The sequence below is a fragment of the Scomber japonicus genome, chromosome 23 (genome assembly GCF_027409825.1).
Source record: "Scomber japonicus isolate fScoJap1 chromosome 23, fScoJap1.pri, whole genome shotgun sequence".
Classification (NCBI taxonomy): Eukaryota; Metazoa; Chordata; class Actinopteri; order Scombriformes; family Scombridae; genus Scomber; species Scomber japonicus.
In genome coordinates this window covers 6,899,207-6,926,680 of record NC_070600.1, presented here as the reverse complement: position 1 = coordinate 6,926,680, position 27,474 = coordinate 6,899,207, and the positions used below count along the sequence as shown (strand labels likewise).

General features: G+C 43.8%; 1 protein-coding gene across 1 annotated transcript in view; it reads right to left on the bottom strand.

The window, feature by feature from the left end:
* Positions 1-26,537, bottom strand: part of nav3 (neuron navigator 3) — a 90,962-nt gene extending 64,425 nt beyond the window's left edge. Inside the window, exons 1-4 of the mRNA XM_053313731.1 lie at positions 25,812-26,537; positions 21,016-21,131; positions 10,978-11,086; positions 1,096-1,503 (exon numbers count right to left, since the gene is read on the bottom strand). Coding sequence (XP_053169706.1) covers positions 1,096-1,503; positions 10,978-11,086; positions 21,016-21,131; positions 25,812-26,392 — 1,214 coding nt within the window. The 5' untranslated portion in view covers positions 26,393-26,537. The remainder of the gene's footprint in view (positions 1-1,095; positions 1,504-10,977; positions 11,087-21,015; positions 21,132-25,811) is intronic.
* Positions 26,538-27,474: the final 937 nt, after the last annotated feature.

Sequence of the window (27,474 nt, the reverse complement as noted above, 5' to 3'; positions counted from 1 at the left end):
CTAGTACGGATGCCAAGTGGGGGGAGGGGGGAGGGTGCGTTTGTGTGGCTGTTTTTTTAACACGCTTCCCGCTCGCTCAACGCGTTTATTCCTATTGAGTGAGTGAAGGTCAAAAGCCCAAAACACACATGTTGGTGGTGTGATGTATGGTCCAAGACCCTGACTTATCTTTTCTCATTCAGGTTATCTCTCAGTGTATCAAATGCCCACAGAAATGTATTATTTGAGCCTTCTCTTTTCAATGCATGACAAACATGTGATAACCTTGGTGGGTGTTGGCAGGCTGTTTGTATTAATCCACTCAGAAAGATTTGTGAGGCCTTGGCGACTGTATGAATACACAGCTAAGTGAATTTCAGGGTGTTTTTGGACTAAACAAGTATACACCGTGACATTGAAGGTGTCACTTGTATTCATAATCATACAAAAAGGAAGCAATATTACAGTATGAATGATGAAGGAAGTTAATCAACTGTATCTTAAAATCAGTGTATACTACAGCAAAGTATACTGGGCTCACGAAAGGCCATGAACATGAATGCGTTTTGAAATAAAGGGTAAGTTATGTGTTCAATGCATTAAAAGGTGAAGACACATTTTTACTAAGCCAAATCTTTTGTAAAATGTTTCAGTCGTATTGATTATTTAAAGGTGATATGTGAATTGGTAGGTAGAACTGTGAAATAATCGCGATAAACGATATTATTGTCATTTGAAGATCATTTTATACGACTGATATAATGATAATATAATAGCATAATCAAGGTCAAACACCCCACTACCAGTCAAAAACACCATATATAGTGTAAAACCTGCTATCACTCCCAAATAGATTGATGTTTTAATAATACACAGTGAGTTCAAATGCTTGCTATAATGCTGTTAAATAACTGTTTCAATCAGTAATTAGGTAAAACTGACTATATTGTCAGGTACAATCAATTGAGAAACACACAAAATGATTGATAGTAAAACTCTTCAGTCGTGTATGTAAATATATCTGTAATATATATGGTCAAAAACATTATTGATTTGGTCTTTAAAGCAGGAAATTAGAGTGTCAGAGGAAGCTAACATGCTTGGCGCTAGTCATACCCGCTGGTGATCTCATCCATCCGGCCGTTCTTCCCTAGGATGTCCCCATCACTCATGTACCCTGCCACCTCCATCTGCTTCCCTCCTTCCAGCCCTCCTCCTCCCTTCTCCCCCTGCTCAGCCCCCCTCGCCCCTGCTGCGGCTCCTCGCCTCAGGGGGGCGCTGTACACAAACCTGGAGGGGTCCGAGTGCCCACTGTAGCGCCCTGTGGTGGTGCCAGCGCCTGTCGTGCTCGCCCTGGGCGCAGCATAGCTGCTGGGCATTGAGGGGGCGTCGCCCGCCTGGAGACGTGGGGTTTGGGATTGGCCCAGACGCCAGGCCATGGGGGAGGAGCGTGTGGTGAGGGCCGGAAGACTCCGTCCATTGACCTCAGTGGTTACCGTGGTGTCAAAGGTTGTCTCTAGTGTACTGTGGAGACAGAGGAGTAGAGATAAAAGATGTATGAAAATGTATCCTGCTTTCAACATGATACAGCAAAATCTCTCTAAGCTTGGTACTTGTTACTCAAACATCTGAAAGTTGCTCAACATACTTAAAGTCTCACTATAGAGGGTCTTTGCAAAAGTGCCTTAAATAGACTGAAATCACACGTCCATAACTTTCTATTATATCAGGAGCACACCTGTATGAAGGGCAAATCATTCAGGTGAAAAGATCAGTCATACGGGACTGTCTACATCAGTTGAGTTCCATTTTCTTCAAATCACATGCTGCGTCTTACAACACTGCCTTATATGTGTGTGTGTGTGTGTGTGTGTGTGTGTGTCGGTGTGTGTGGGTGAGTGTGTGACCTTCCTAAAGTGCTGTTTCTTCCAGTGTGTTAACTTGAAGAAAGAGGGGAGAAGAGAGTGAAGTCTCCCAGGGGAACATATGTCAGACCATCACAGTACATCAAATTGAGATGGAAAGAGAGAGAGAGAGGAAGACAGCTATGTTTTCCATCTAACTCAAGTTAATTTTTTACAGAACACTTTCGAAATGTCACAAAAAATAAAATATTATCAGAACAAAGTTATTAATGTATATTTCATCACCCTCTCCATTCCAACATGTTGCCACAAAACTCAAAAAAGTTGTGAAAGGCCCTCTCTAAAGCCAGTTTGTCCACTCTGGGCTACTGTAGAAACATGGCAGTGCAACATGGAAACCTCTGTAAAAGAGGACCCACTCCCTATGTAGCTATAAAGGGCTCCTTCTAAGCTAACAAAACACAATCATTTTTATTGTCACAGGATAATAAACTAATTAAAACATTATTTTATGAATGTTATTTTCCTTTTCTGCAAAATCTGTTCAGATGCCACTAAATTATACAAAGCCTACATAATGACAGCACAAAAGTTAAAGTTAGTTAAAAAGTTTGGAATATTTTTATAGACACTGTGCATCTTTATTGATTGTGTCATTTTTGTCTTTTTTTGTCATTTCAGTTGAATGCATCTAAAAAGAGACAGAGAGAGATCTTGTGGGAGACACAGAAGAGAGAGAAAAAAAGAGGAAGTGCAAATAAAAGCAGCCAAGACAAGGAATGAAACCTGATGGAGAGAGATAAAAAGGACTGACTCACTATCCTGCCTACCCTCTATTAGCCCTACAACAGCCTCTGCTGTCAATTCTTCCCTTTAAGAAGGCTTTGAATATGTCAACTTGCAACGCATGACTTTCATCTTTCAAGGAACGCCTTGCTGGGACATTTTTGGAAACAAAAGAGGAGCAAAATCCAAATTGACATTGACGACAACACAATAGAGACGCAGCAGGTGAGAAATAAGCAACATCTGTAGACTGTGAACGCAATAACAATATACACTCATTGCTGCTCACACATTGAGCCCTGCAATATGATATGATCTGGACACGGAGAGCAAAACATGGCATGGCCACAGTGGTACCTAGCTTGAGCTCTCTCTGCTGGGAAAAACAGTGCACTGCATTTAAATGATGAGAAGAAGAAACAACCTGACATGAAACCAGACAGCTGCTCTGATTCATGTTATTCAGGAAAAGTTGCTAATATGCGTAGATTATAGCCACAGTTATCCTTGTGTAAACATATTAAGAGTGTGTTGATTATATGTGTTACCATGGAAACAGGACTCACATGTTATGTAGCAAAACCAACAGTGTAAACAGGACTAAGCTTTACATGATGCTGTTGGCAATCATATACTGGCTATATGATGTTTTAATGCTCATATACAAAAGTGTACCATTATCAGCATATATACTGTATATATAAAATAATTATATTATAATTTAGAGCAGGATATCTGACTGTAACAGATGATGTGGTTCAAATGGAGGACAGCAGCTGGAGAGGTGGGATGAGATACCTTTTTGGATACCTCCCTCCGTGTGTGGGTCTTCATTAGGTGACAAAAGCAATGACATCTTAAAGCAGCGTCTCACACACAGCAGTGAGAGAGGTGTCAGAGCAGCCTTGTATAAGTGTGTGTGTGTGTGTGTGTGTGTGTGTGTGTGTGCGTGCTTGGTGAGAAAGGGCGTGGAAGACTGCGCCCCTGTGATGCCAAGTGCCGAAATCAGAAGGGCAGCGATGCCAGCCGTATTCACAACACATCTCTATCAACACCTCCTGAGATCGACACACACACGCACACACACACACACGCGCCAAATGACACACGCAATGCCAAATGGAAAAAAACCCCCAAAAAACAACTGCTTATCTGACAACAGATCACAGCCGAATATGGAAGTACAGAAATCAATTTGCCACGGTATAGAAATCAAAATCATTTAAACATTGGTACACAATGTAGCTCGCTAAATCAGCTTATCTTTATCTCCATGGAGCAGGGAAGAAAAAACAGAGAGAGACTGATAAACGCAGGGAGAGTGTACAGTGTGTGTGTGTGTGTGTGTGTGTGTGTGTGTAGGTGTTGAGATAAAGGAGCATGGAATCGAAGGATACGGCTGAACGGCAAGCGGAGGAAAGATGACGAGATATTTTACAAATCTAACCACTTGCAGACACATACAGTACAATTTGCTATATTACATCCTTTTTCATCTTTACTGTCAATAGGTCACATGTTATCTTTCACATGTCAAGTGGCACGAGATAAATACACTCTCAAATGTATGATATGCTACAGAAGTGGACAGTGGACATTTATTGTTATTGCAGCTATACAATGAAGGTAACCATGGCAACCATACATTTTAATGTCATCATATTGTTGTTACCATGTGAGTATAATAATTATCATCAATTACTGGAGGCCTCTAATGATTACAAGTACCAGTACCAATTATTTCTCAATAAGGAACACATTTCCCATAAACCCTGTTTGTTTTAAGGAGAATCTTTGCTTCCTCAAAATAAATGAAAGTAAAGAGACACTTTAAACCAACAGCATAATGCTACTGATAACATGTGCAATCAAGTAGATACCTCACGATACTAGATACTATCACGTATATAGTGATATTTGTTAATGACTTTTCCAACAGCTTCAACATTTTTCAAAGTTTTTAAAAGTTTGGGTGTTTTAAGTGCTCCTTTTGTTTGGCCATGAGAAATTCCAGAAGGACAGGACAACTAACACTTTTTTTAACATATGTTCATGTAAAAGCTTGGAGGTGAAAAAGAGAGCTGGCTAGAGGACAGACATGGAGGACCATCACTGTCATCGCTGTGTTGTCCTTTGAAACTCATTTCTGACCATCGCTTCAACATTATTCACTCAACAACTCTGTCTGCTATCCACTGTCTGGAATAAAACAGAGGTACATCCAAAATAAATCCTAATACGAGGAGACTATTTTATGTTTAGCCAAGAGCTCAGTGGGAGAAAAATCCATGTTGACAGCAGGGAACTGCTTATTGCTGAGCAATGCCGGATATAAATACACTCTAACTTTCTCTGACTGCTGAGACGTTTAACACTTAAACATCTCATTCTTATGGGGGTTACTTGTTTGGTAACACTGAGTTTGGTAGAAATATAATTCTGTAGAATCTTCTCAAAGGGTCTTCACAATCATGAATAGTGTTAGCCACATTTTTTTTAATAATAGCTGCTTTATCTATATCTGAATCATATAGTCAGGTTTATAATATACACATAATAGCAGCTAATGGGATTCATAAAATACACAAAAACTAAGCTAGCATGAAAATTTAAAGTGGAGATTAAATCTACCCTGTGAAGGGAAACAGTGGGATCAGTCATTGTGAGTCAATCAAAAGCCACAACTGTAAGCCTCCAGTCTACTGGTGGACTGATAGTTATTTTAGCTTAGTTTTTAGGACTATATGGTTGAATTAGTTGAATGTAAAGACTGTTCCATTTTCATGATTGAAGGTTACAGTTTTTCTTTTGTTGGGTCCAACTTCAGTACCAACCTTACACCTAAAGAACAGCTTTGACACTAGTAAGTGTGCAAATTCTCAGTCATGGACAAACTTAGACTGCTATAATTGGCATGTCATCAATGTAACTTGCCATTCAACCAGCTATGATTTATCAGTGGTTTCATGAAATATATATATACAAAAACACTTAAGTTAGATTATTAGTATTTTAATATTAGAGACACAAGTAGCCTATATCCATCACTGGGTATTTCACTATGTAAGGTATTCCAACCTCCTTGCAGAGCTTAATATCCACCTGATACATTTTGTTACTCAGCATCTCTTACTACTCAGTGGCTTTTAAGGACAGAAAACGACAGCATGTAATCTAACATTTCCATGAGATGTGCGAGCGAGTGTGTGTATGAATCTGCATGTATATTTATAATGTGCGTAGGAGTGAGGCTTGCATTGGTACCGGCAGATGTTAAACCCTTTTAAGTTGAGTTGAGAGCAATTCAGAACATCACAGATCTGATCTTCAATCTGGACCCTGAGAAAAGGGGCCCTGCCCTGCTGCCCTACAACCATCTTTGACACACACACACACGCTTACACACACACACGCACGCACGCACGCACGCACACACACACACACACACACACACACACACACTCACTCCAGTCACTTTCCATCTCCCATTACGGACTGAAAACCCATTTTGCCAAGAAAAGCCTTGTATTACCTTCCTGCAGCTCAATCATGTCATTCCTCTGCTCAGTCTGACTGCTCTCAAGAACATTGTCAGGGATTGGAAACTGTCTCCGGCTTTGATTCTTCATTACTGTTAAGTATTAGTAGTAATTTTGGTAGATCAGGATTTCACTTTTATTGTGTGTTGCAATCTTAGTGAATAACCTGGTATTGGGGCATCAGCTAAATGCCTAAAATGTTCATTTAAAAGGAAACAGCATGCTCGCCTCTGAATCCTGAACATGCACTCAAATAGGACCAACGGCTAGCTCCTCAATTCCAAGGCAAATTAATAATTTAGCCGGCCTCCGTTCTCTCTGAACCCCAAGTGTAAACACAAAATAAACAAAGTCGACCAGCTGAAGCTATTATGTACAAAATGTCATCTGGCCGTCGCTGAATCCCCAAGAGGCTAGACGGGGATCCCTCAGGCCCCAGCAGACGGATAGAGAAGAGGAGGAAAAATGTCTTTTTCCTGGTTGCTTGCTTGAAGATCACAGCATTTCTTCACAAATGGAGGTCATTCTTTTCCTTTTAAATGTCAATCAATAGTACATTCCATTGCCTGTAGAGATCTCAACACATCTTGATCTCTGAAGGATGTTGCAGATGTGACCTGAGCTGCACCCGATGACAGCAGCATCAAAACAGCAAGGTCAGTTCAATGAGAAAGAGAGATGGTTGCAGGGTCTCTGAAACCTTAGCCCGACCACACAAAATATTTGGAGAGGAGCTTTTTCGAGTGGGTCAATAATTATGGGTAACATTAGCTGTCTGACTTCCAGGCAAGCTGCACCTTGCTGTGGCTGTGTCACATTTTCTGTCTCAATTATCACGATGCAAAGTCTGGAGCAGAGAGCTGAGACATGCAATGATGAGAATGGTGAGAAAAGCAGAGATTTAGTGGTTTTACTCTCAGTATATCTAATGTGGCTGTGAATTTACGAACAGGGCTCAAAACTGTATAAACACATGTGTGCTGCCATCAAACCAACCCAGCAAACTTGTTTTTTTAGTCACAGTAATGTGGTTAGGGGTGTGTTTTTGTGATTGGGGGTGCACTAAGATTGAACTGGTTTTCTGTAGTTTGGTGCAATTGTAGGACAGATGGCTAAAACATCTGTCTTGAATGTATGCCATGTCTGAAGTTGGCAAAATGCATGCTGTGGCAATGCCATTCACATTTTGTTCCCATCGGTCACGTGACAAGTAATGGCATCTAAAAGCTACAGCAGTCCCACGTTTGACTGGAATCTTGCTGCAGCACCACCCCGCTCCTGCACCACATCCAGGAAGAAATGCTTCATTCATTCCAATTTTGTTTTCGCCAACTGATGAAGCTTCTGTATTCTGCTCCATCTCCAAATATGAAGAAAAAAAGCTCTACACAGCTATGTGTGTGTGATGATGATGGAGTTGTGGGCAGTTTCAGGAGGTTGAAGCTGAGAAAAGGATTACTTACTGATCAATTCTCTGCTTTTATTCTGGCTTGTAACTTTTTAAAACTCTGTACTGATGAAGAACCGAGTTGGATCAAAGTGTCTATTTGAAGTCATTTTAAGAAATTTGGGGGCTTGGAGTCACTGTATTGCACCAATGTGATGTAAGTATAATTACATCACTTCAAATTTAACTTTTACCCCTTTAAGACACTACAGTTGTTATTGTATGAGCAAGCATCTTGAAATGAATGCCTTCTGCTAGTTTCATCCATTGTATGGTGCACTGAGCTGGATTTTTGGAGGCAAATATACACTGATGTAATAGCTGTTGTTTTTATGTGTGACATGTAGTGTGTTAATCAAAAAAGAAGATGTTTACTGTGTTGTTGTTTTTTTTTTAATAAAGAAGAAATTGTGGTGGATGTAGCAGTGCTGGGGGACGACACTTTGACGTTTTTGATGTTTCCTATCATGTGTCTGAACACCCAGGCGTATAAACTGCTAAAACGTGGCAGCAAGGAAAGGAAGACTGAATGATGAGTATGACAGTCATGTCCACCCGAGCGTAACGGTGATTAATTACTAAAGGTGCTTCAAAGCTTCATGGTGATTACAGCCATTTCTTATCCAGAGGAGAGATTAGGATAGTCTGGCCAGGCTTTTGTCATGGACTGAATTCTCACTCTGAGGCTGTTGTCACATTCAGAATACTAACACACACGCTCATGAGCTGACTTCAATTTTTCCATTAAACCTAATGGCTAAAAAAAAAAAAAAAAATGCAGCTGCCCATATGCTATTTCACAGCCATCTTAGCTCCAATTGCTCCAATACACAAACATGCACATGCAGACTTGATGTATATGATGCTAATATAAAGGCACGATGATGCATTTTCCACAAATTTCATGCCGACTGTCCTCGAGAGTCTGATGCATGTCAATGAGAGTTGTGCGCCAATCAAATATACCTGTGAGTCTCATTGGATTAAATGTGGTAGTAAGACAATGTTGCTGTATTGATTGTGCCTGGCTGAGACTCCTCTGAGGGAAAAAAAGGAGAGAAAAATGTAGAAAACAAACACACCCATGCACACACACACACATACACATACACACACACACACACACACACACACACAGAGACAGACTGCCATCTGTCATGGCTGTCGGCAGCCTGGCCACCATCTTCCTCTGTAAATGGGGCAAAACACACAAAATAATAGACTGAGGGAGAAAGCAGGCGAGCCTCTGCCCAGAGAGCCGACATAAACCAATGGTTATCATTTTGTCTTCGCCTGAGCCGCAGTCTCATTCGCTGTGTGCTGTTAAGATTCTCTGCGTTGCCCCGTGGCTCACAGATGGTGGACAGTCTTTTTAAGGTGCCAGTTGTCCATCAACTCCTGAATGTCATTACATGTGTGCCAGCTGGTGAGGAAGGTGATGCTGCTTTTTTTTTGGAATGAAATCCAAGAAAACGTTGGAGGAGAAGATGGTCGTGGTAATAGAGGGAACATCATTAATAGTTGGAGACGTATCTCAGTGTTGTGAGCAAGCCAGAGATACGGCATCAAAAATTAGAATTGGTTTTATCTGCCAAGGACGCCGGATGCACGAAAAGAAACTGACATGGATGGACGAGTGTTGAGACGTGAAGCTGTGATGGCAGAGGAAGTCTTTTTTCCTCCTCGTTGGTTATTTTCAGTGGGGGGGTTTTTTCCGTTGCCGACATGTGTGGGTCTTCACAGCGTGTGTCTTTTGTTTTGGCAGTGACGCATTTTGCGGGGAGTTGAAGCTTCGGACTGACTGGCCACGCATTACGTCAGTGTGAAAATAGCAGTATGAAGAGTGGGTGCTCTGTGTAAACTGTAGCTCTGGGATGAGAAGACAAAGCTCTGGTTGCTCTGTTGTTATTGTGAAGAAAGCTCCACACAGGAAGGGCAAGCGCTTAATAAGAACTGTAGAGGTGACAGAGTACATACTGCCCTGAAGTGGTCATATTTGTTTCTTAAAGCTGCTACGATCAATATTTTTCTATTAACAGTGGATGAAACCTAATCTATTGAGCATCAAACGGCACACAGGCAAAGTTAGCTACAAGCTGGTGAACATTGTGAAGTAGTATCGAAACGTCTCCCGTCATGCAGATACCAGCAGTCGATCCTTTTTGTACCCAGAGCTAGAAAATATGACTATTTGTATGGACTTGCTCACAGCCAATCAACACATATGTTCTTCAATTTAATATATCAAATAAAGTACTCAACTGGTATCAGGATCACTTTATGGTACTGATTGGTACTGGTATTGCATTTTTTTCTAAATGATACCCAGCCCTTCCAAAATCAATTAAAAAAGGTTTAAGGTTAACCAGCTGACATCAATTACATAGCTGGCCAGAGCTTGAATCACTTCTGCCTTTCTGTGACTTTAATTTGAAGCCCTCATATCTTTATCATTGAGCATAATCAACCCAAACAAACCAAATGCAATCCACCTTTCTAATTCTGTTAAGTGAACAGTAAATGTGAATCACGATATCTCTCAAACCTGGATGGGTGCTAGAATGACTGAAGGTGTGGGTGTCTTAAAATAAACCTGGCAAATCGAGTCACTTTTTCTTCTGCCTTTATTTGATTTATTTCTAAAAACAGTGTCTGATGGAAATTGGATGACGCCTGCAGAGAGCCAGGTTGGAGGGGCGCGGGGGGGTCAAAGCTTTAATGCTTTGAAACAAATATCACAATGGTGGTCAGGCCCAGCGGACTGTACCACTAATGCAATGCCAGTAAAACCTGGAATAATTTGGTAAACCATTTCAGGAACAGATGGGAGCATTTTTTAGATTTGAACCGCGGGGTATAAATGATCCCATCGGAGGTGTTATATTACACTTTTGTCTCAGCTTTAAATATAATTCACTTTAACTCTGAAACAAGCCATTTGGGTCAGATTCCAAAAATTGGTTTAAAAATGTACTTTGATTGGTGGGGCTCGTGTAAGACTCCTGCCTCCACACTTGAGGTGCCACTGTGGAGGCAGATTACAAGAGACTGACTGTAAGAACAAGGAAGTTGTGACACTGGGGGATATTTTAGGAGAGAATTACAGGAGGCTGCTCAATGTTGCATGTGCTGTAGCTGCAGTCTTGACAGTATAGCAAGTTTATATGACTGTAGGGCTGAATATAGGATTGTTATGTGAATGAGAAATGATCATGCTGTTATACTGTTACAATATCTCCAAGACTGGAATCTCTGGTTGTCTATTCCACCATATGCCTATAAAGAACTTTTAAAATCACTTTTCTTAACCTAAATCAAACTATATAAAGAAATCAGAGGGCAGCGTCATCTGTGTGCCTACCTGTGGCTGATCTGTGTCCCCCGTAAACTGGACATGGTTTCCTCCAGGTTCTGCCGCAGGTCAGCGATGTTCTTCACCGTCCTCATGCGTCTTGTCTCAGGGTCCTCTCCTGGAAACACACATTTTTGTATGATTTACTTAGATGTCTGGACTTGTACAAACACACAACCACACACACATACACACAACCGCAGAGCACGCTTCTAAGCGATGAGGACATCTGACATACAGTTTTTCATTGGATGTCACCGAGCGTCTCCGTAGGAAAAAAAGAATGATTACCAATCAGGATGACAGTCGGCATGGGTGCACATCCCTAAACCCCATCCTGACAAGCTGTAAGCCATACAATAAATCAGCCTGTCAGCTAAACCAGGCTGCACCGCGTACACTTCTTTACTCTTAAAAAAAAAAAAAGATACATTATTTTACACAGTATTGACATTTTTTTCCTTTGGGCCAACACAGAAATGTCACGCCATGACACTGAGTGCTCTGTCAGTTAGTTTGAGGACACAGTGAAAGCAAACTTGGAAGAAAAAAGAAAACCCCTTCAGTCCACTGTCTTCCTAGCCTGCCCCGCAGCACTTTGACGCATACATTTACAAAAGCGTTTCATGTGTTTTATGTACTTCTCTGCGCCTCCTGTGCAGATGACACGCTTGTTTCACTTTCACTGAGGCCTATTCTAAAGGAGTGTTGCTAATAAGCAAAAAGGGTGGGCAAGATTTCAGAAGTGCGAGCTGTAGGCGCACACCAAAGTATGTGCTTGTCTGCTCCAATTAAGCCTCTCTGTTAGCTCGTCAAACTAGCCTATATCTGCGGGCGGGTACCGAAGAATGGGTAATTAACAAGTGGCAGAGGCACAGAATGGATGCCGGTCACACTGCTTTCCAGTTTTAAGGTGCTTTCAGAGGAAAACAGCCTCCGTTGTGGAAATGAATGAGCCGGCAGATCTGGTATGACGAGGCGACAATGCAGCGTGATGGTAAGATGAGTGCGAGGAGACGCTCTCTGTCAGTGCACGAGCTGATTCCAGTGCTCCGAGCAAACATACTGACAGCGCGCTACTGTGATTACACTGACTCGGTAAATGAGGGCAGATGGGAGCAGTAGTAGGTTGGAGGATTGAAAAGGCCCCCAGCGGCTCCTGTGGTGCAGCTCAGTGCCGGGAGGGAAAAAATAGTTGAGGTGTTTATGTGAAGGAATATGAAGCAGGTCTGTGTTGAAAATAAGCTGAAACACTAAGCCGGGTTCCCTGGATAACTATAGGTTTATAAAAATCAATTTATAGTTGTCTGTAAGGCATTTTGCTTTCTATAGTTTCACATTTCAAACTGAAATCTACACTGCGCAGGAAGAGATCTCCAACCGCTCCTTGACATTTTGACACTTTATGTTTCTTATTGTTTTACCACATTCTAAAAACTGATTTGAACAGAATACCACGACAAAGCCAGTATGTAGCTGATGTTCTAAACTGGCACCGATCATCTTGTTTCAGTGTATGTTGTGTGATAATACACATTGTCAACCCTCTTGTTGTTATCCTGGTGACCATGGAACTTCTGTCCAGGTCAAAATGAACCCAGTCTGGTTCCGTTTATAAAAGGTATAAATTATCACTTCATTCCAACTTATTACCACAGCTTTTATACATATTATAGTTAATTATACCTCAATTACACCTCATTTTTTTAGTTCTGTTGTCTTCCTGGGTCAACATGAACCTGAAGACAACAGCAGGGTTAAGGCCAGTTTAGACCACAGATTCACAATGAGAGTTAAAACAGATGACGTGCCTTATGTTCTAGAAACAGCTGACTTGCAGGCGACATCAGTAGCCAGCTTGAGTCGAGCCAGTTTATACCTCTGCAACTTTTCCCTGCTGCAACGTTCTAAAATTGTTTCATCTCATTGTGAATCTTTGGTATAAACTCGACTTTAGAGACCCAGAACATGCTGGAGGGATTACATATCCCTTCTGGTCTGGGAACACCTTGGGATCCCCCAGGAGGAGCTGATGAGCATGCCTGGGGAGAGATATGTGTGGGTTTCATTGCTCGGACCTAATGCCACCGTAACCCGGCTCCAGGATAAGCGTCAAAAAAATGGATGGATGGACTTTAGAGCTAATAAATGATTGCCTTGGTGACACTGACATTGGATTTATTAAAGTCTTAATATATGTCTTCATGTTAATATCAAAGTTTATCGAAATTCAATAGACGAGTCTCTTTCCCATAATGAATTATTGTTGTATTTATTCTGTTTGGTCTGTTTAAGACTGCTTTACATGCTGTGATTGTTTTAGTTGGTGCAGCTGTCTTGGCTGTGTAGAGAAAACCTTGTTAAATAAAGGTTAAATCAATGACTCACAACAGCACAGCGACAACTGAATCTCATTTTCATTCATTACAATTCTCTTAGTGAGAATGTGCTGTTAGGACTAAAACGCTTTCAAACTCTGATGAATAAGCTGAAAAATCAATTCAAGGACATCAAAAGAAAAAGAAAAAGAAATGAGAGTCACAGGTTTTACACCAGTTACGTGACTCAAGTGCAAGTGGACGCTGTCAGTCTCATTGTCTTACTTCAACGTATTCACATTTTAAAAATATTGTTCCGATTGAGGCGATACTTGACCTCAATTATACTGCACCGCACTGTGTAATCACCTCACAGGGTAAAGATCAGTCTGGTGTAATTGAGGTCATGTTTTGTCTTCGTGGAGCAAACACACTGGAGGTTAGGTGAGGATGAGGTGGTGCTACATGTTCCTGACCCATGACCCCAAATCAGCTGTCCACTCTCTGACCAGTAATTAGAAATCTATGAGATACCCGTGATCTTACACTAAATCTCAACAGAAAAAGGAATCACTGAAAAAATATGTTCATTTCTGATGCTCAGAAGCTTCTGTGCCCTGATTTTATTCCTATCTCTCTCTCTCTCTCTCCTTCTCTCTCTCTCTCTCTTTTGAACACCAGCTTGATCTTTGAGTTAGTCATTCTTCAAGTAGGGTGCAGTTCCTTATGGAAGGCGACTCGACTCAAAGCACAGCAGTTATCAGAGCTTCTCTTCCCCCCCTGAAATAATTCTTCTTCTCCTCTCCTCCTCTCACTGTGGCTCCTTTGAGAAAGATCCAATTACAATTCCATTATCAAGTGACATGAGGAGATCTGGCCCTGGAGTCTCCATGGTGAACGGACACTTCTTGCAACGCTGAGAAGCAGCCCAAGGTGTGTGTGTGTGTGTGTATGTGAGAGTGCATTTATATTGTGTGTGTGTGTGTGAGTGTGTTTGAAGGATTTACTGCATTAGAGAAGCAGAGGGCTCACCTGCATGCAGTAAAAGCAACAGGCGAACCAACATTAGAAGCTAATATTCATTCTGAAAAGCAGTGTCTAAACTCAGCAGTCATTTGTGGATCAAAAAAAGACTAAATCCTCTTTTCACCCAGCTGCTTATATGCATGTTTAGCTGGTGTTTCCACTTCAATGTCTGAACACTGCAGAGAGGTGAGAGGGCAGAGGGAGAAAAAGCCACAAAACATTCATTTGGATTCAAAGCTGCTGTCCAGCTCCTGGCCCGGTGAGCCTGTGAAGCAGCCAAACTGATACCAGCCCAGCAGGGGGCTGGAGGGGTGGAGAGGGAGGGGATGGGGGGGTTGAAAAGGGCACAGAAGTAGTGAAGGTATATACACACACACATACACACACACACACACACACACACACACAACCACACATTTAAAGAGTGCAGAACAAACGCTGCTCCAGATAGAGTTGACACAACATAATGCAAATGACTGCCGTTTGGGACTGACACAGTTATACACACACACACACACACACAACACACACACACACACACACACACTGTAGCAGTGGGCGCTTCAGTGCCAGTTCACACTCTCTCTCCCCCTCTCTTTCAATAATGCATGGAAGCTTGGTACTGATGCCCCTCGCTCCAGCTGAATACTATCAGGGTACCAATCCCAAGCATCTAATTATAATACACACACACACACCACACACACAGACACACAGACACACACAGAAGGACACCAACCCACTTTCACACACACACACACAACTAGAGATGACTGCAGTTCTATCCTCGTTGCAGCATTTTGTCAGCCTTAACGAAGCTTTGGCTGTCAGTCATCAACGCTCCAAGTGTGGCAGCTCTCACACGTACACACACACACACACACACACACACATACACACACACAGATAGATGTATCCGTGTGTGGTTTTACAGCCCTGTTGCTGAATGTGTTTCCTAACAGGCGTTGCAGCACATTGAGAGCTTGTTAATACGAATCGACGACAACTGCTCCCCGAGGCTAAATACGACCAGCAGCTGGATCCTCTCAAAGCCAACTTGGACAGGGTCAAAGAGTTCTTTAAGGATGTTGTTGGATTCTCAGTTATTTGGATTAAACTCACACCTGTTCATGTGCATTAAAAAAGGTGGAAAAAAAGCACCTGTATATCTACTTACAGCGATAAGCATGCACACACACACACACACACATAGAGAAAGGTGTAATAATAAGCTATTGATCACATTGTGATTCAGCGGCAGTGAAGGAGGTGCGAGTAATGAAAGCCGAGCCAGCAGAGGACGTGTTGATTCCTCAGTTTCTAAATGTGGAGGTATGGCTGCTTTATGCTGCATCATGCCTCCACCTGCTTAAAGAAAATCTTCCAGGAATCAGCAATAAATGTGCTCGTTGCTAAAAACTGGCAATGCTGTGCTGTGCAGTTTTTGCTTTATCTGTAGAGTCACAATAATCGTCTTCAGCTGTCACAACGGGGTGAAAAAACAGTCTGTCTTATCATCTGAACCCCCTCCTCCTCCTCTTCCTCCTCCTCTTCTCCCCACTTTCTCACTCTTCCCTTTTCCCCTATGTGACATCAAAGCTAGGTATTGGAGATAGGTGCTGATTCTGAAAACTCGTCATCATTGTACTGTATGATGGGAAATTTGACATAAAGCATGCTGCGTGAACTCTCCCTAACTGCATGCCATTAGAGCTGCACTCACACACACACACACACACACACACACACTCATACACACACACAGCGCCTCATTTACAGGCTGTGACAGTGACAGAAAGGATGCGTTAGAGAATTCTTTTTAATCTGTCTGTGTCCGTGGATTCAAACTGCTGCTGCTGCTGCTTGTGTAAATGTTTTGTGGATGAGGATGCATGGATGAGGGTGTGTGTGTGTGTGTGTGTGTGTGTGTGTGTGTGTGTGATCGTATAGCCCGGCCTCAAGTTTCTTTTTAATGATGTCTTAAAATGCTAATAGGATGCTCTGAAAAATATGTTTCCCCACCATGAGGATTTAAATAACCAGTTTATTGAGGGCACATCTCCTCAATTTTGCTTATTTCAACCAAATCTTAACTTACGTGAAAGCAACATATATTATTTTACTTCCTGTTTGTGGTGTTGTCATGGTAACCCTTTCATGTTGAGTCATTTGTATCTGATCTGATTTCCTGGCATTTGCCGAGGCTGTGTGGACTTACGTGGACGGGGTTGTTTGTGCAGCACCTGCTCCAGGTCGCCCAGCATGGTGAGGATCACCTCTTTATCCAGCTGAGCTGTCCCCTCACGAGGACCTCCCCCCGAGACCTCCTCCTCAGCCCAATACCCGCCGTCCTTCTCCTTGCCTCCCTGCTTCCCACCGCCACCGCCGCCCCTGCTCGTCGCCGCCGCGCTCGCCGGCTCCTCATCCGAACGCTCGCTGCTGCCATCTTCGTCCGTCCCCGCGTCCTCACTGGACTTGTGTGAGGGCTCTGTGCTGCGCGGGTGTCCGCTGTACGAGGCCCGCTGAGGACGCCCGCCCGCCGCCTTGCACCGCCAAGGCACGGGGATGAGGGAGTGCTCCGATTGAGAGAGCACTTTGGTGAGAGAGAGCGACAGGGATCGAGCTCTGATGCCCCGTGCCCCTCCGCCCCTTGTTACAGCCTCTTTTCTGGGGCTCCCCTGCAGACTGCCTCCTGCACGCTGCGAGGAAGAGGAGTACGACGAAGAGGTCTGAGGTTGAGAAAGGCGAGAAGGCGCCGGCGGCGGTTCATTGAGCTCGAAGGAGTAGACCCGTTGTTCGCCATCGCTGAGGAGGGTCAGGTTCGTGAGCGAGCGTTGTTTGATCCGCAGGTTGAGGTTGTCAGGGAGAGGCTGGGGCGGCCGTCGAGCAGGGCTGCCTCCCTGATACACCGAAAACTCCGCTCCTCTCTTCATGTCTGCTCACCCGCTTCACCTCCTCTCTCTCGTTTCGTGGCTTACCTTGTCGACCTCCGCTGGGCTCAGTGAGTGAAACTATACGTGTGAGTGGATCTACCTGGGCGTCCCTCTCCGTTTCTCATCTCGGCTGCGCTGTCGCCGATAAGAGCGGACGGAGGGGAAGGAAGGATGGAGGAACCGGAGGTGGAGATGTGTCTCCGAGTCCCACGCCTCCCCGACTGAGGACCGAGGACCCGGCTTCTGATGCTGGAAGGAAAGCAGGAGGGGAGAGAAAAGCTCCCTCTCAGGCACGCAGGTAGAATCCAGATCCATCCTCGAGCCAGCCCATACTCTCTGGTCAAACGCTGAGCCAGACGCACGCACTACTTCTTCTTCTTCTTTCTTCCGCTCCTTCTCCTGTCCTCATGCTGTCTCTCTCTCTCCCGTCTTTCTTGGCTCCTCTCCTCTTCCTTCACCACAGTCAGGGGCGTGGATGAACGAATCGCTACATCTCCCTCTTTCCCTCTTCCTCGCTGTAACACGTTCTCTTCTTGCTTCCTCCCTCTCTCTCTGCGCTCCCTCTCTGCACTCTCTCTCTTTATCTATTTTCTTTTCTCTTTTTTTTTTGCTATCCTATGAAACGACAGCCTCTTTTCATTCACTGTTATCTCTCTTCCCTCTACCTTCTGTCTCTCCTTTAATTACCTCCTCGAAGCCACATTTCTCCTGCCTCCCCTCTGACTCTCTGACGGTCTCTCTCTCTCTCCTCGCGGCGCAGAGAGTGAAGCCGGCGAGCGGGCTCACATAGCTCTCGGTCTGCCTGCTCATTCCAGCATGCAGCCTGCAGTACTCCCTCTTTCTCTCTCTCTCTCTCTCTCTGTCTCTTCTCTCTCTCCTCTCTCTCTCCTTTCTCTTTCTTAGCCTTCCTTTACACTGTTTATCATCATTTATTTCTCTTAATCCCTCTCATTCTCTTACTTTCTATTGAGTTCCCTTCTATTTCCTATTTCCACACCTTTTCTTCGCTCTCTCTCTCTCTCTCTCCCTCTCTCTCTCTCTCTCTCTCTCTCTCTCTCTCCATCTCTCCATCTCTCTCCCTCACAATGTGACAGTGAGTTGTTTGGACAGTGCACCTGTAAGCCTGCAGCCCCTGCTGCACCCGCGCCACCCGCCTGACTTAATTAAATGCTATCTTGAGGAGCTAAACAGTGAGATGTAGCTTATCATGGATCAACAATGAGTCCACAGAACCGACATATTCCCATCAATCACTGCAGACTTTATTAGCCCTGTCGCAATTAGTCACAGCTGTCCTCCACGCATGTTCTAAGCCTGGTTACCGGCAGCTAGTACAGAGAGGAAGCGGTTGCCTCAGAAACCATAATTAAGGTGATCCTATATGTTTACACTGCCAGTGACTGGGGTTGAGTGAGTGAGAGAGTGTGAGCGATGTTATCAACATGTTTGTTGAAGAGGAGAATCACAGTGTGCGGCTTTGATGTTGAGATAACCCCACTGCTGAAGTTGCTACTACTGAAGTTGCTTTAGCCGCTATATTTAAAATGAGCGAGGTTTGTCATGTGGAAGCCGTACACACACAAACACACACACACACAGACACACACACACACACGCTCGGCTTTCCTCCTCAAAGACAGATTTCCGCCTCTTCGCTGAGAGGAAGAGAAATGAAGGATGTGAAACGAGCGCGAAACGAACGTGCGACGATGACAAAGTGTTTGAAATGGACACCAAACAAAGGGGACGGTCGGCACCGCGGCCTAATTTTAGCCTCCAAATGACGGCCCGGGGTAAAGCCGCGACCCGAAAGCGAAACTTCTGGAATGCCGCTGCCGACCTGTAATCACACGCTGTTGTTTGTGCACGCTGCACTTTGTTTGAGGCTTTCAGTCCCTCTGTGTCCAACTTGAACTTGACGTCTTATTTTTCGACTTCTATGATTTATATTATTATAATAAAGGAGTTTTATCCCAAATGAGGATATCCACCCTTTAAATCTGAACCAGTTAAATGATCTTTTATGTTAAAAGAAGAGTTGTGACACTTGTAGGCTTCATTTCCAAAAACCCAGAAGCAATTAAAGCTGTGTCAGTGAGTGTGTTTTGATGGTGTGGTGGCTGCTTTAACCTCTCATGCTCCTTTAAGTTTGTGGTTAGCAGCTCCTTCAAACAACGCTGAATATCCCTCCATCTCAAAAAGCTCTCAGCTGCAGCAGCTCAGAGCGTACAGATGCACTCTGGCTCTAATTAAAGAACAATGAAGACGTTTGCGGTCTCTCCTTCTCGCAAACAAACACTATGTTTTGATTTTAATCAGTTGTTTTCAGGCCGTATGGGTTTCATGACAATAACAGTTGGATGGGATCGTAAATTTAAATATATCGAGAGGCAGCGTGTTCCTGTTTGTAAGTGATTTTAGCCTCTTATCCCAAGGGGTACTACTTTTAACCCTTACATACTGTTCACATTCTACACCATCGCTCAGTCAACTTTGACCCAGTCTAAGAATCACCTCATAAAAAGTGTCAATAGCTAATTTTGAACCAAAGATCTGTTTAGAAAGCATCAATAGTCGATCTGACTGATGAATAATTTATATTCTACTATCACACAATATCATATCCTATTTTACCTAAGACATGAAAATATAACATAGCAATAATGATTGAAATGTTTTTTATTGAAGACCTTTATGAAACTGTGGGGTTTATTGTAGAACCATTAGAGCCATCAGTCTCCACTGCTACATCATAAAAAGAAATCCTCATAACTACTATCTTATTAAAACTATTAACTATTCATTTCACTAAAAGACATATCATAGATGCGGGTCATATTTGACCCAGAACAGCCTCAATGGACACAAATTTGTAGCAAAATATTCGAATTTTTCTGCATTTTGGGCCACTTCAGGAAAAGTCATCAAATTTCAGAGTAAAAGATATTTGTGGTGTTTTTACAGCTGTTAAAATGGGTCGGATTGGACCCGAACAGTATGTAAGAGTTAAAGGGAAAGGCTCTGGATAAAAAACTCCAGTCTTCCTGTGATGAGGCTGAAAATGATAAACTGGACATGTATGTTGTGATGATGGTGTGTCAGATAACTGGTCGCCGGCGCAGCACTGGGATTGTAACAGATGATGGCAGCCTGCGGGGATGTAAACAAAGAGCCACAGATGCTCCCTGTGTCCGGCTGTCAGCGCTGACCTTTTCCCTTCCCCTGCGTGAAACCAGCGCCGAGCAGAGATGCATTCGGGAAGCAGGGAAGCAGGGAAGCAGGGATCCCCCCCCCCCCCCAGTAAACAAAAATAGATACCCAGTCAACACACACACACACACACACACACTTATACCGAACTTCAATTGTGCTAGCCGCAGCAGTAGCTAACCCCTTTAGCTATCTTCCTTTAATGCTGCGGCACACCCTGAAGCCTGCTTTTACTCAAATGTTACAAAGAACAGCTAATCCATAATGTACAACTGCTTGACTCTAAACTGAAGGAAAATGTATTAAACAGCTCCTCTCACATGTAGAGCAGCATTGCAGCAGCAGGAAGGTCAACATTAAATAAATATAGATGCTGAACAGTACAAGAGGGTTAATACAAGAGACAAATGTTAACACACACACACTCACCAACACACACACATACAGACACCGAGAAATATCACATTCGCAGAGCCCGCAGAGTGTGTGAGTGTGTGTGTGTGTGTGTGTGTGTGTGTGTGTGTGTGTGTGTGTGTGTGTGTGTGTTGACCCCGTCGTACCTGATATCTCCTCCAGGCACTGTTTGGCTGTCTTGCTGTAAACCAGCTCTCCCTTGGTGGGGCTGAGGCAGGGGTCGGCTGGGGCCACCATGGTGCAGTCGTTTTCTGAGAATGTCCTGAAGGTACAGAGAAGAAATGATACACAGCGGTTAGAATACAGACGCAGAGAAAGAGCTGCAATAAAGAAGTGAAGTCAATCAAATGTAGCATCATTTTTTGGATGAGAGTTATCACCATTTGGCTTTAGTTTAGCACAGTGTTAACCTTTATGCCTTATTAAGGACATTTTTGGCTTTTCATTTTTATTTTCTTGATCATTTTGGGCTGTGTATATAGCATAAATGTTTCCAAGGATTTTGTTTTATTTTAAACATATCACTTCTAATAGGTCTTTAATACATTGTATAGAAAAAGGTGTTACATCAACATTTTTAAGGACAAATATTTCCCCATTAAAACCAATTATGCCAAAATATGTTTTTCCCCACCAGATATAACACCATTTACTTGTATTTTGCCTATGGGAGAATACAATGCAGTGTTCCCCAGTCCTGCGTGTCCTTTATTATAAAGAACAGCAGACCAGTGAAAAATTTGAGTGCATCCAAAATGACCTGGATGTGCTGATATGGGTGTAAGAGTGTGGTGTGTATGTGTGCATTGAAAAATAAATGCGTGTAAGTGCCACTACAAATGGAGAATTTGTATTGTCCTGCAGGTGTGCATTTATAGCAATATGTCTTAACCTCTCTCTCACACACACATACATATACATACACATCATATAAATATATTGTAGTCTGTAGAGTGGTTAGTTTTTTTAAGACTGATGAACTCCGGTAATGGAAGGAGTCTTAGTATCTTCTTATCTTTGCATTCAGTCTGTTCAGTGTGTTTCTATGATGTAAAACAAGAGTTTGAATTTCTGAGTCTATGTTTCAGTCGCATATTCAACAGATGGAAGCCTCAAAAAAGGAAGGGATGGGGGGTGAGGTGTGGGTCTCAGATGAAATGTTTTTTTCTGCGAGTGCCTCTCGGAGTGTGTTTGTGTATATCTGTCTCTCTCCCTCAATCCGCTAGCTGCATCACGCTCTACTGTTTGTTTGCTGATCTGAAGAAACAACGGTAGAGTCCAACACACTTGAAGAGATAACGGCGTTAAACACACACACACACACACACACACACACACACACACACACACACACACACACACACACACACACACACACACACACACACACAGACGCATAGACGTGCACAGTGAAAAACCCTGCATGTACAAACTGTCAGAGAGTATCAGCAACACAAACAAACACAGTTAAACACAGTGACAGATGATACGCATACAAACACAGTGAAATGTGCATGTAGGCATGATAAGCAAACTAACACTTTAACCACACAATCCTGAAATACATACACACACACACACACACACACACGAAAGACAGATCTCAGCTCAAGCTAGTGTATATAGTATTCATGCCCTCCTGTACACACATACACACACACACACAGTGCACCACCTGCAGAGCTGCAGATAAAAATTGGCTTCCACTAGCGACAGCAGCATCAGCTTGTGACTTCAGCTCATGTAAAAAAGCTTCTTTTTTTTTTTATGCAAGCATCCCTCACCTCAGTGGATTCACAGACACAGAGATATTCTCTACAACAATTTGGACCCAAAATAAGAGATAGGGAAAGCAATGTGGCTGCTGCAGTAATATTTTCTTAATGTAGATTGTGCTACTTTTTAAAAAGAGAGAAAGAGTTCAGTGTTTGGATCAGAAATGTCTGGATTTAAGATGTAACAAGCATTTTTCAAGATGACACATTGATAAGCTGTTACTTGAATCACTGTTTTGCTATCTATTCCTGGCTGATATATAACAAAGAGTGATTCTTAAATATTCCTCACAACCTTCAGAAGTCATAACAGTACAGGTGATGTTAGGATAAAGAAACACCACATTCAACCTTGTTTCTACCCATCACTGTATTTCCATAATTCCTGACTCTCTCCCTGAACTGTTGAGGTCAGCTGAGGTCAGGATGCAGAGGAGTCAGTTACTGACACAGCAAAACAGCCTCCTGTCTCAGTGCGGGTCAGTCCTGCACACAAACTGCAGCAAAGTTGTACACAGCCAGCGTGCTCTGTTCAGCCTGGCAGAGACGGGGGCTTCAAGTGGGAGGAGGGAGAGAATCCATACAAGAGAAAGATGGCTAATTGGCCTGAAAACGATGGAAAATTGCAGCACAGCAGGAGGCCTTTACGCTATGTCAGCCTGCTGACGGCTGCTGGCGAAGTGAAACATTTATAGCAGGAGGAGAAGAAGATGGAGACGACAGGAATCCAAATATGTTGGCTCAGGGGGAGAAAAGGTAAAGGGATGACATGTAAGTCTAGGTACTCTGTATCAGAAGCACAGACAGGAGTTTGAGCGATGCACCACACATGATAATTAGGTTAAATGTGTGGAGATGAATGTTTACAGGCCAGCATTTAAAATGATGACACTTTGCAACACAATCAGCCTATTTTAATGGAATTGTACAGAACAGCGGATTTGTTTTGCATTTGGATTGTGTCTGGATGTTCTTTGACAGATTCTTTTCCCTCTTTAATAAAACTCTTTATTGAATGAAATGATACACAGCACAATCCTGAGAAGCAAATGCTAGTAGGGAGTAAACAGCACAGCACAGCACAGGCTAAATAGAAAGAAGACAAAGTGTAGCCGTCTACAGCACTTCATCAACTAGCACTTCCAGCAATATCTGTGTCATCAAGCCTATTTCTCCAGGATATGGGGATGAATTTAGCTGTGCCACTTTTTTAAAATGAGTGAAGCCTCTCATTAAAATGTTTCATGTCTTTAAACCTACACTAAGCATGTCCAAACTATTCCATTAAGGGCCGTGTGCCTGCAGGTTTTTGGTCCAACCAAAGAGCACACCTGATTCGATCAATCAACTGTCTGAAGACTGAGACCAGTTGATTAAATGAGTCAAGTCTGGTGTGCTCCTGCTTGATTGGAATGAAAACCTGCAGCTACATGAACCCTTTATGGAATAGTTCAGACATACCTGTGCTAAACGGTTTATAATAGAAACCAGAAGTTTGCCAAAAGTGCAACTGTGTCCATTGTGTCCTTTGACTATGTTGGTCAACTCATGCCTAGGGCTGGGTATCAGTACTCTGTACCTTTAAGGTATCAACTGAAATAAATCGAAGCAGTATTGAAACGTCTCCCTGATTTTGAGCATTTTGTATTTAACATCCATCCATCCATCCATCCATCCACCTCCGCTTATCCGGGGTCGGGTCGCGGGGGCAGCAGCCTAAGCAGGGAAGCCCAGACTTCCCTCTCCCCAGCCACTTCGTCCAGCTCTTCCCGGGGGACCCGGAGGCGTTCCCAGGCCAGCCGAGAGACATAGTCTCTCCAGCATGTCCTGGGTCTTCCTCGGGGTCTCCTACTGGTGGGACGTGCCCTGAACACCTCACCAGGGAGGCGTCCGGGAGGCATCCTGATTAGATGCCCGAGCCACCTCATCTGGCTTTGTATTTAACAAATATTAATAATTTGTAGACTTTTGTGTAAAAATCTAATCATTTAGATGTGGAGGAGTGGTGAGATTTTATGCAATTTAATGATTTTATTCACATGATAGGTATTATTGAATGAAGTACTCAATTGGTATCGGTATCACTTTTAGGGTACAAGGATTGGTACTGGTATCATAATGTTTTAAATGATACCCAGCAATAATCATGCCACATACTTTTTTGTTTCTAATGGACCCAAAAAACACAAATTTGACCTAAAATCAGAAAGAAAAGTCTCAGCAGTCAGTAAACTGGTTCCCCAAGAAGCCAGTAAGTGGTAATAAAGGTCATGCTTCTAAATAATCCATCAACTAGCAAGTGACATCACAGATGATGCATCCACCTTTTTCCACGCTCATTCTTTTTTCCATTTCCATTTTGCTGATTGAGCAGACTGTGTTTTTACAACCGTCCTCCTGACTGACTATCACTCTCTATCTGTCCAGGAACAACAGCGGCAGCATTTTTAAACTTGCTAAACGTGTGGGATTAAAGTCATGTTAATGCTCAAAAAGAGGCGCCGTTCAATGTGGCGAAGCTGACTGTGCACAACGGAGGAGGTAGAAGAGAGAGAGAGAGAGAGAGAGAGAGAGAGAGAGAGAGAGAGAGAGAGAGAGAGAGAGAGAGAGAGAGAGAGAGCGGGAGGGAGAGGGAGGAAGAGAGAGAGAGAGAGAGAGAGGGAGGGAGAGATTGGGAGCGAAAAGGGGTGAGGGATTAAGCCTTGTTTAATGGGATTCCTAACTCTCTTTCTCTCTGAGCACAAAGGCATCCCAGAGACTTTGGCGGCTCTTCCTCTTCCTCTTTTTCTTTTTTTTTACCCCCTTGGATTACCTCTGCTGTCGTAAGAGAGAAAATCAGCCAACTGTGTGCCTCATAATAACACCAGTTGAATGAAGAGAGTGAGAGGTGATGAGGGGGGGTGGGGGTGGGGTAAAAGGGTTCCTGAATGGTGCCAATGTTTGGATTTTCACATCAAAGATGAGACCCAGGCAGTTAAATAATAGGCTTTGGCAAAGAGTGCAAGCTGCAGATGTTAATTTGTTCTGTAATAACTGTGAAGTGATGTGGAGGTGAAAGCATGATGTACAGGAATGCCAGCTGATGACTGAGAGTGCTCCAGTGAATACTCATGAATGTTTGACCTCCCTGGAAAAGAGAAAACAGTAAACACACATGTTCATCTCACCTGTACATGAAGGGAGCCACAGTGGCAGTATTGGGGTGGTTGTGCTGCTGCTGCTGAGGAAGCTGAACAACTCCATTCCCTCCAAGCGCCCCTCCTCCACTTCCTCCCCCTCCTCCTCCGCCTCCACCTCCGCCTCCTCCTACCAGCATCCCACCAGACCCGGACAGGGCTGAGGTGCTGGTGGAGGAGGTCATGCTGGTCCGTTTGGCCTCCGGTTGGCCTCCGGTGGAGCGCTGTATGTAGAAACTCCCGCCCTGTCCGCTTTTTGACAGTTTGGCCCTCTCCCCCTCTCCCCCCCGCAGGTTGCCGCTGCTGTTTAAGGAGGCCTGGCTCTGAGTCTGGGGCTGACTCTGAGGCTTGGCCGTCGAGTTGGAGGGAGTTTTGAGTCCTGGTTTAGGGATGCCGGTGGAAGGGTCTTTTTTACCCGATGACGGCTTCCCTCCCTTGGGGATGAGGCTGGCGATTTTGGAGGACTTCTTTGTGGAGTCGCCGAACGACTCGCGCTCCTCTTTGGGTGGAGAAGACTCCTTAGAAGATTTCCCAGATTTGCTTTTTTCCTCCTTGTCTTTGGATGAGGTCATGGACCTGCTACCGTTAGCAGAACCCTTTGAAAATGAAGAGGAAGGGGATGAAGAAGAGGAGGTCTTGCTTGATGCATTGAGGGAGGATGTGGATGTCTTTGTAGGCATTTGCTTGGCTGTAGCACTGCTACTGCTGCTGCTGCACACGGAGCCCATGGGCGTCAATCCGTCCTCGCCGTACTCTGACAGATCGTCCTCTTCTTGCAGCGCCATCTCCGCCACGGACGGTGACGATCGCGAAGCCGATCGAGGGTTAATCAGACGAAACTTCTCCAGCATGGACCTTGGGGGTCCGCCGCCGACAACCTTCGATCCGTCGCTCCCGTGCTGCTGTAGGCCTTCCGGCGTCTGGGGCGAAGGGGTGGACGAGGGTGAGTGCGTGGGGCTGGCCAGCATGGACGAGGTGGCGCTGTGCTTGAGATTCATAGACTTGCTGCGCCAGGACTTGCCGGTGGTGGGTGAAGGGATGGCAGAGGCCAGCTGCTGCCCGCTGAGGCTGGTGGGAACTGTACCACCAATACCACTCCCGTTCATCCCGCCGGGTACTGGGATGCCCCTCACCGCCTCTGTAGCAGAGAAGAAGAAGAGAGAAATACATAAAAATCCATATACTACATACAGTATCTACTTTGGACACATTAATGGCGTGATGATTACAATTTGAAGGATCCAGCATGTACTCCTTTTTTCCCTCTGTAGTATTCACTCCTAACAAAAGCTTAAAGTTTGGAGTCAACACTCAAGTTTAGATTATAGCAAACTTTCACCGTCTTCCTGGATTTATCTGACATGAGAATCAACATATTCAGAAGTCACACCTGAGAGCTCACACACACATTCAGCTCAAAAGCAGCAAGCAAATGTGGAGCGGGACATTTTTAGATTTCTAAAAAAAAAAAGAGCGCTTATCCCAATTGACAAAATATAGAAAAGATTTCACTGTTATTATTACTCTGATGTCTCGAAGGGGTCTACTGTACCTTCCTCTTCAGGCTTCCATCCCCCTGATTTACACTTCTATAGAGGCCTGTCACAGCATGCTGCAGGTGGGTAACAGCTGTTACAAGCTACAGGCCACCATA